Source organism: Apaloderma vittatum, unplaced genomic scaffold (assembly GCF_000703405.1).
Source record: "Apaloderma vittatum isolate BGI_N311 unplaced genomic scaffold, ASM70340v1 scaffold38051, whole genome shotgun sequence".
In the NCBI taxonomy this organism is placed as follows: Eukaryota; Metazoa; Chordata; class Aves; order Trogoniformes; family Trogonidae; genus Apaloderma; species Apaloderma vittatum.
In genome coordinates, this window is record NW_009701438.1 from 329 (window position 1) to 10,127 (window position 9,799).

At 48.8% G+C, this 9,799-nt stretch overlaps 1 protein-coding gene across 1 annotated transcript in view; it reads right to left on the minus strand.

Annotated features, from left to right (window-relative positions):
- Nucleotides 1-7,964: 7,964 nt before the first annotated feature.
- LOC104281234 (tetratricopeptide repeat protein 28-like) overlaps nucleotides 7,965-9,799 on the minus strand; it is a gene marked incomplete at its 5' end in the record, with an annotated part of 15,105 nt that continues 13,270 nt past the window's right edge. Inside the window, one exon of the mRNA XM_009879146.1 lies at nucleotides 7,965-9,589. Coding sequence (XP_009877448.1) covers nucleotides 7,965-9,589 — 1,625 coding nt within the window. The remainder of the gene's footprint in view (nucleotides 9,590-9,799) is intronic.

A 9,799-nucleotide genomic window follows, 5' to 3' on the forward strand; every position in this document is an offset into this window, starting at 1 on the left:
GGCCCGGGGGGCAGGGAGGACGGCAGGCACCAGCTCTCCAGGTGACTTTGTCCTGTTGTTTGGCTTTATCGTCATTGCACCACTGGTTACAGTTCATCCCGTGCCAAAGTGATGCCCTAAGAAGAGCACATGGGTGATGACATTTCCACTTCGGGGTGTTCAAAAACTGTAATTCAGGTAAAACAACAGGATTTACGTAAAATAATGTGTCCTAAATATATTTAGTGCTTTCTAGCCTCTGGACATTACCTTGCTCTTTTTTCCCCAGCTTTTTCTTCAGAGCTCTGCATACTAGCCACTTCTGCTTTACTCAGAAACGTTCGCAAAAATGGAGGATTATGTAAACTGGGAAGAAAAAACCCCACCTCACAACATTCTGAGATCCGACAAAGGGGATGGTGAAACTCCGCAGCTTGGCACGGCACGAGGGAAATGATTCCTGCTCAAAGAACGGAAACGCATCTGGCTGTGGAGCAGGTCACAGCTTCTCACTCACAGAGAGTTTTCATGGTGAATGATACCGCCCCGTTGCCACAAGAGAAAGGTGTCGCTCTCAATGGACACTCGTGTGAGCTCAACCCACAGGAAGCTCATTGGCACGATTTTAATTTATGGGCAGCTTCTTCTCTGAGGCTGACTGTTCGTGTCCCAGACTGGCTAAGGCAGATTTCTGCACCTAGTTGAGCTGTGGTATGAGCATCAGTCAGCGTAATGCCCGTATTGCCCAACTGCATCCTTCACCCCAGAAGTGACCCCGACCCTGCTGCCAGGCTCACCCTTGCCTGCCCCTTTCCTGGAGAAGCCTCTGCCTCCGGCTGTGTGTGCCGGTAGCTCGAACTGATGCTGCATTTACATATCAACTCCACTGGAGTACAGGCGAGCAGAAATTCACAGATATGAAAATGAAATGTTGCCAAACAACCCTCCCACAGAAAAATGGCTTTAAAGAAAATCCTCAATAGGCTCTGCCTATGCAAACGTATTTTCATTCAGGTCTCTTGCAGTGTGGAAGATGGATGCTATGGAAACTGCCACTCAGACCTACGCCTGCACTGGCTTAGTCTACGAGGCAGAGGAGTTACAAAGGGCTGTGCCAGGGCACAGTGGTGGGGCTCAGACTGTCTGCTTCCCCAAGTTCTCAAGCATTCAGTATTTTCCTTTATTTGGTTTTTCAAGTCCTGGCTGAGTGCAGTCCCCTGCTGCTGCTCCTTCCCCATATGGACAACATTTGTCTTTTGTTTATTCAGCCAGCTGCAATGTGTGCTCTCCCCGAAACCCTCATTCTCTTTGTTTATATCTAGATTATACCACACACGATAGTATCATCTGAGTAGCTGCATCCTGCTGATTCCAGACCCTGCGTACACACAAACCACTTCAAGCCAGCCCGCGCGGTTTCACCACAGTCTCTGCTAGTGGAGGGGACGCTTCCTCAGTGAGGAGCAGCATAAGCAGCAAGAGGCTCTTCTCCACAGGCGTCCTCCTGGCCAGCACAGCTGCACGTCAGCACATGCTGGCTTTTATTGCAGGGTGACCTGCTGAGATGTCCCGGGGCCTGAAGGAGGGTCTGGGTGCACGTGAGGTGGGACGGTGGCACTGAAACCCCAGAGCACTCTTTCAGGAACTCTGCAAGGGGACGCGCTGGAGGCACACTCGGCCACGGTGCGTCACAGGAGCTGGGCCCCGGAGCAGACCCATGCTACCCTGAACTCCCATGGCTTTGTAGGGACATCAGGAGACTGCTCGAGGTCTGTGCATCATTTTTAAAGGACCCTGGGATCACGGCCCCTTCTGAGGTTCTTTTGGCCCTCTTCTGGTCTCCAGCACTGCGCTGTAGCGCAGTTTTTGCTCTTGCTCTGACACCTTCCTGCCAATGGCCGCAGGACAACGAGCGAGAGGGCCGGAGCTGCAGCGCTGTGCTGGCAATGCAGGAGACGTCACTGGATCTCCGAAACACAACCAGCCCCTTCCTTGGAGCTCCCACGCCCCTCTTCCTCCTTCTGTGACAGAAGAGGGATTTGTAACCACAGCAAACATTTCTATGTAATGAACTGAAATCGGGAACACGTTTTTTTAATATTTAAACACTCTCTCTTGTGCTACAAGATCCAAGTTGTGTGCTTCAGCACACAGGCTGTATTGCCGTGTGATACAAGACAGTGGAGGTGAGGTCGATACACCTCAGCTCCGACACTGCCAAGTAACTGGCGTTCTCCCAGTCTCATCTACCAGCTCCTGTACAGTGTGTGGGTGCCCACACGCCTGACCTTACGAGTCGGCCTTTTCCCCCTTGCTCCTCGCATTGTCTTTTAGGTATACCTGCACGTTCTGGCCACATGCAGGAGCAGCAACAAGTGTCCTCCCCCAAGAGCTCTCACTGGAAGCCTGAGGACTATCCAAGAGCAGAGATGTCTGTAATGGATACTTCTGAGAGATTGCTGCCAGCCTCTGCAAAACAAACATCCCTCTCCAAAGGCTTCTCAGAGGACAAGGGAGAGACATACTAAGGAGAATGCAGTCCCCCTATGCTTCTGGTTTATACGAGTGGCAACTGCTACATCTCCCTGTGGAGCAACTTTCTGGGAGCCCACTGAAACACCAGCCACAGCCACTTGGCAACGAAACAACATGCAAATGACCTCATCATGTAACAGAAGAAATCTGGTGCTCTGACAGGGATAAAAAATAAGTTCTCTTTAGAGAGTACGTAAAAAATAAGGAGAAAGGGAGACCATCTGGAGGAAGTAACACCACAGAACTAGAGCTGGAGTGTTTGCAGGGAAGTCCCTGACCATTTTCAGCAAGCAGCAAGGGCTGCCTCCTGCTGGGAGCTGAGATCAGCAGGGCTGAGTGCAGGTACACGCTACTGGCAGCGTACGTCAACGCGCAGTGTGAGTGCATGCTGACACAATATGCTCCAGCCTCTACTGGATATACATTTGCATTTTAAGGATTCAATAGAAAAATGCTCAGGGCCAGGCTTTAAGGCAACCCCCCTCTTGTTTTTTGCAGTGCTGAACTGACTCCTTCCCACACCTGCTGTTCTAGAAGGCTGTCTCTGAAAGAACACGACTTTCTTGCATTTTGGGACACAGTGGCACTAACTCGATAACAATAGGAGAAGGGAAGGCATCCACACCAGCTGCCTACTGATTTACACGGGACGTGTCCCCGGCTGTGGGTAATCCTAAGGGCAGGACTAAGCTGAGGCACCATCCGTGAAAGCTTTGCAGGGGGCTGCACCACCCGTGCCTTCGAACACAGGGAATCAACTACTTTAGACAATGCCAGGAAAGGCCTTTCACAGAAGAGGTACCACCAGGAAGACTGCAGAGATCTACATTCTTCAGATCACCCTGTTCTCAGCAGACCAAGGATTTGGAGGCTAGAGACCAAGAGCCTGCTGTGCTGTGACCAAGGGCACGGTCTGTGTGTTCTGTGAACACGGCCAGAGGCGGCACTTGCACAACTGGGAGACTGGTGTCAACAGAAACTTCTGAGACCACAGAAAACAAGTCAAATTCTGATTAGCTTCATCTGGTTACCAGCACTTTCCCTAAGCACAAGGACACCTTTCACATGGTGGCAGAAGGAAGATTTACGTTAACAAGTTCCAGCTGGCACCGGAATGGGGAACACCTACCTCCAGCACTCGGTCATTCCACAGCGGGCGGAGGGATGGGACTGGGCAATCCCTGAAGCTCCCTTCCAACCCGCGTCTCCTTTTGCTGCCAACAGGCAGTGAGCAAATACTGACACTCCCACCACCTGCTAGGAAAAGGAAAAGCAATTTCCAGTCACCATTTCTAACAGGAACACTACGCTCTGCCACAGGAAGAGGAGGGCGTTCTCGGCGACCCCTCGCGCACAGGGAAGCCGAGGCCCCCGGCCCAGCGCCGGTCACGCATCAGCACAGGAGGCAGATCCACGCAGGACGACTTTGCCTCTCGGGAGCAGGCTGGAGGCACACAGCAGCCAAGGGCTAGGCGTCAGGAGCTCTCACAAATTCGTTCCCAACATCACGCTAGACCAAGAGACTGAAGTACTGAGAGAACTCATGCTTTAATAGACACTGAAATCACAAAGAAGGAAGGCCAAATGCCTTAGCAATTTCAATAAAAATATGAAAATCTTTTTACATGGTAAATTTCATAATATAAAAAGTTTAATGCTGTCTGGAAACAGAGTTTTAATTTACAAAGGAAGTCCATACAGGCCAAACACGGCTAACACTGCATACAAGGAGAGCAAGTGCTACAGGGCTGCTGCTTGCAAGAGTCTCTGCTGCCAGTCCTCTCTGAGTCACCAGCTTCAACGCTCTTTTGAAGGAGTTCTCTAAGTGAGGGGCCACCTTTTCCACACACCTTTGCAGCCTTTCTGGACAGCACGGCACCGAACCCGAAACTGCTCAAACCCACTGTAACCACCCAGCCTGGAACTATACCAGTGTTTCTTAGAGTGACAAATACTTCTGTGCACCTGGATCTACTCTGTGACTTGAAAGAGCCGCTCACCAAACTAGTTTGACCTAATGAAAGGAAATATGGCCTCAAGCAACATACGTGTATGTGGCACCCCTTCAATGTTTTTCCCTTGTTTAGGTAAGATTAAAAAGAAGGAAAATCAGTACCAGGCCAGGGTCCAGGCTAACCAACAAAATAAAATTAAATTGGATTTTGATCAGAGAGATTGTTTACTGTTCCCATTTAGTTGGAGCTAAAGACAGTCAACTAAAAAAAAAAAATAATTCTGTCATTTCACACAGTAGAACGTACTGGGCAAAACCAAACTAAATACATTCTATGGCCCTGGGGAACGGTTGCATGTGGCAGGTTTAATGTGAAAGTGGATAATACCTAATTCTTATTGCTCACTGTATTAAGCAGTGTTGTCACTTGTACCATGCACAAATACAACGACGACAAATGCATTTAAACTCCACAAAGGAATCCTAATATCAAACAAAGAACATGTTATTCCTGAATTTCTTCACATATTGGGTAAACCTGATAAAACTCTCTTTTCCTCAAAAAGGGGATGCTTCTCGTTCAGGGCGTGGAGGAGTGAGGCACGAGGTGTGTGAAGTGTCTCCCGGCCATGAGTAAGAGTAAGCATGCATCGTCACGGCGCGCGGCAAGCCAATGCAAGTGCCCCGTGTCAAGTCAATGGAAACGCGTTTCCCAAAGAACTTGTTCTAGTGATACTCACCTTCTGTATTTATACAACACCGATTTCCCAAATACTGAACTTCTACATCTGAACCCTTCCCTGTTTCTAATGCTCCCCCCTCCTTAAAAAAAACACCAGGAGAACCACCCACCCCCCCGCCCTCCCCCATTTAGCTCTTTCTGAAAACTTCAAGCCAGTGTGAAACCTACTGGCAGCATGAAAATGGGTTGTACCAAAATGGCAACATATCAGTTCTACAGATTAGAAGATCCTTTAGTTATGGAAGTAAACTGCGAGAAAAGAGGCTTATCTCTGGCATGTTATGCAGCACTGCAGGGAGTATTTGCTGTTGCTATGAACAAAAAGCTGCCCACTTCCATCCTGGATGTTCCTGGGACATCATTTTAGCACAGTTATGCTGGTCAGAAACAGAGTAGGTCACGTGAAGTCTCTCAGCAGCCTTGTGACCGCATCAAGTTGCACGATCAGCAATATCACCGTCTACAGGATGGGTAGACGCTGCACGGACTCATTTTGGCCCGCTATTCTAACTTTTCCTGCCAAATGAGGAGACGATGGTATTTAGCACCAAACCTTCACAAAGACGTAGTGTACAGACAAACGACGTGCATCGTGAGTCGAAAAGATTTACTCAACTGTTTTGCTACATTGCATAATACGAGTAGGTAACTACTCTTTTTGCCTTTCTGCATTGAAACTTTTGTGATCATCCATCCCTTATTAGCTGTATTCTACACAGGCCTATGTTCTTTGCCTTTAGCGCTTGTGTTAATTTCTAGTGATGGCAAAAAGGAAAACATTCTCCCAAAACCAGTGGATTCCAGAAAATACTCAAAGCAAGCATTTGATACACGCACCATGAGTAAGCTGAGCCTAAATAATTTCATATTCCGGTATCAGAACTCAATCCTCTGTCCTGCTATCACACTTTTCCTCCAGTATCCCTAAGAAAATTGCGAGTGATCAGATCTGTATTTTCAAGAAGAGACCATCCAGACATGATAAGTGCAACAATTACCTGCATCAGCAGCGTGCCCCTAACGCTTTTCTCGAGCTGACCGCACTCACCACTCAGGGAGTCAGTTGCAAGACTGGAAGCTGACTTATGATCCAGCTAAAACTCAGGGCCTAATTACTTAAGCCTCACAACACCTCTGTGAGGTAGGTAGGTAAGTATTACTATCCCCATTTAGATAGAAAGGGAAGACGAGGCACGGAGAGGTGAAGTGAGTCGCCTTCAGTCACTCAGCAAGTTTTGGGAGTGCAGAATAGAAACCAAAAGCCTCGGTGATCCAGTGCTCTGACTTCACAGCACGTGGCCTGGGAAATGCTTCGCTTGGGGGTCAGTGTGCCGTGCGGCCGAGCTAATGCTACCACAGGCCCACCGTTTTCAGTGCATGTAAATCACCATTCTGAGTCTGGTTACACCACTGCATCCAATAGCCACTTAAAAGAAATAACCTCCAACTTCTTCCTTAACACCTAAACACCACCTAGCCTAGGAAAGCTTACTTTACACGTCACCCCTGGGGTGCTCTTGGTTCTCGCTTCTCCACAGATCAGAGGGTGCACAAGTCGTGCACACAGGCACTCTGCTGTCGCCTCATGCACGTGCTCTGACCACACTGACATCTGCTTCGGCTGCCAGCCTTGCTCCAACGGGAACCTGCTGCCTTCCGCAGCAGGGGGAAAGTTTGCAGACCTGTCCATGATGAACTACCTAGAATGAGTTAGCAGGATCAGTGAAGGATTCTTTTCTGCCAGGTGATTTCTAAATCACACGCGTGGATGTCACATTCCCACCTACTGTGGAACTGTAAAATAACGTTCTGAGCTTCAGCGCCTGTAACGCTTTTCTGTGCACACTCAGCAGACCAAAGACAGCTGCGCTGCCCGAATGCCTGCCAAGAGGAAAATCTCACCTTCATAAGGCCGTGTGCCAGGAAGATCAGAGCACTCAGTAAAATGTGTCTCTCTGACACATGCTTGTTACTTCACGCTGAGGTTCACCTTATGATGACCCCAACATTCTTTCTGAGCAAACCAATCAGCAAAACGTCACCTGAAAGGATTCTCTCCAGAAAAGAGTTACCCGAGATGCAGGTTTTAGAATGGGGCACCTCTGCCCTCTTGTCTTTGTTTCACCAGCCTCTGAATGAGGCAAACCAATTGCCAGTGTCAAGCTGCTATGGAGCTCCATGGCCAGCAACTTCTTGTGTTCGGCTGACTTAGCAGAGACATCTAGGAGGTACATTTCCTTGTCCTCCCTCTCTGTCAGTCTTTGGAAGCAATCAGATAGATGGCTTGTACTTCTGCAGGCAGAAACCCGTGCACACTTTCTTTGTGGTACACACCCAAGTTCTGCCTCCTCTCACTTCCCTCTCCAGTCCCTGATATGTATAATTTCTGTATAAAAAGCCAGCTGCAAAACCTCCTGTTAGGTTAAGAAATACAAGTAGGTGGCTTAACAAGCTAGTATTTCCTGAACAGACAACTAGATTCATTGGACCTGTTGCTGCAAATACTGAACACTGCAGAGAACATGTTACCAAGTGAGTCTGGCCGAGGTCCTAATCTGGGAAACTAAACCCCATCTGTGTAAGGCCCCTGCTCCCATGCAGCGACAGACGGGGCGATCCGTCACGTTCCTGTGCATTGCCAGCTTCGGCTGTGACCGCGGCTTCTTCGATAATGGTTCTGTACTGATAAAGGCAAGTGGGCAGAAGCAAATACTTTAACAAGGTTGTAAGTCATCAGCTGGTATTCAAGACATTTCAACATTTGGAGGACGGAAAAAATCTTCCTGGTGACAAAAATTTATAACCGTTCCCGGACGGCAGCCTCAAGGGGCGTGTGGTTCCTGGGGCGCTACTGGAAGGCAGAGAGTGAGTGGATGTCACTGCATTTGTGGTTTCAGGGCGCCTGTGTCCATTTGGAGGGTTTTTTTGTGGAGAAGCAAGGTGCTGCTCAACAGACAGGTCCTTTAGTTCCAGCTTATCTGCACTTTCTTCTTTGCTGTGCCGTGGAGACAAATTGAGCAAGCTGAGGACATCTTTCTTAGAAGTCATTGTTCCAGGAGCTCCTCGGAGAATCTTTATTGGGCCAGTGGAGTGATGGGGAGTGCTCTGCCAAAACATCTTTAAGTTGTGAATTGCTTGCACTTTTTCATCGATGGCAGCCATTTTTAATTTGTCTATGTCTGGGGCACCGGCTGGACTTGAGCGAGCAGAACCAGCTGAGGAGTAAGAAAGCGCAGGAGATGGAGTGCTGCCACCAGGAGACTGATGTCCTGAGCTTGGAGAAATATTTCTGGGTGATTTAGAAATATGAGCACTGTAGGGAGAGCTGGGGTACTTGAGTTTGAAGTGAGGCTGCTCAGTTAATGACCCATGTGAATCACAGCTCGGAGAGGGCTGCCCACTGCACTGGCCTGTGCCTTCCTTGTTTGACATCTCCGATGTCGTGGGGCTATTATAGCCGGAACTGACTTTCTGAAGGGATGAACTCCTGGTTGGAGGCTTTGGTTTAATTGTAAGAGGTGAAGATTGACTCTTCTGACTGGAGCTGACTGGCCGACTGAATGCACTGGTCTCTGAAGATCTGAACGCAGACACACCTGCAGGGGTGGAAGCCCCATCATCTGAGGTGTTGCTCTTGCTTACTTGGCTGCTGCTTCTCTGGAGACGTTCAACAGCAATGAGGTGACTCTGTGTTTCCTCCAGAATTTTTTGGGCCAACTCCTGCGGATCAAGCTTTGGATTAGCGTCCTCCTGGGACTTGACAGTGCTGTCAGTCTCAGTGCTAGACTGGTCAGATTCCCCAGTATCAGAACTTGCAAGTTTCCCAACTTTCTGGAAAGGTGAATTTGGACTGGGAATAAGAGTCATTTTAACAGGAGAATTTGGGGTACTTACACTCCCCTTGGAGTTGACAGACTCTTTAATGCCTCCAGTCTGACCAGTTTTGGACTGTTTGTGATCAGGGGAAAACCTTGGTTTTACATTTTCTTGGTAACTGGCCAAAGGCTCATTGCTGATTATAGAAAAACCTTCATACTCTTCCTCATCTTTGCTGGCCACCGTGCTGGTTTGCGGCGACAACTGGCTCTGTGCTGCAGACCTGTGGGGATAGATGTTCTTTGGCCTCTCATAGTCTTGGCGTCCTCTGTGTCCCGCACCATCTGGCAAACCCTCTGGCTTAGAAACAAAGCTCATGGAAGAAGCAATGGAGCTCAGGCTATACACGGAGATGGCATCTGAGGCGATGCTGTCTGGGCAAGTAGGAGAGAATGGAGGGTTCTGATACTGGGGTGCAGGGTTGGAAACAGACTGAGCAGAAGCCAGTGACTCTAGCGATGAGGAACTGTCCAGGCTAAGGCGCTTAGGCAGCTCTGTAGAATCTGAAAAAGGAAAAGAATAATGTACAAACATGCCCCTAGGTGCACAGAAAAATCAAACAAACCCAGGTAATGTTTTATCGAGATCAAGAGGAAATGCTACAAAACACGCACTCAGACTCTACGCTACTTCAAAAAACTTAAGCTGCTATTTAGGTGAGAAAACGATCACAGCCCAGGAAATGCACAGGCAGGGATGCAGCTCAGGCATCC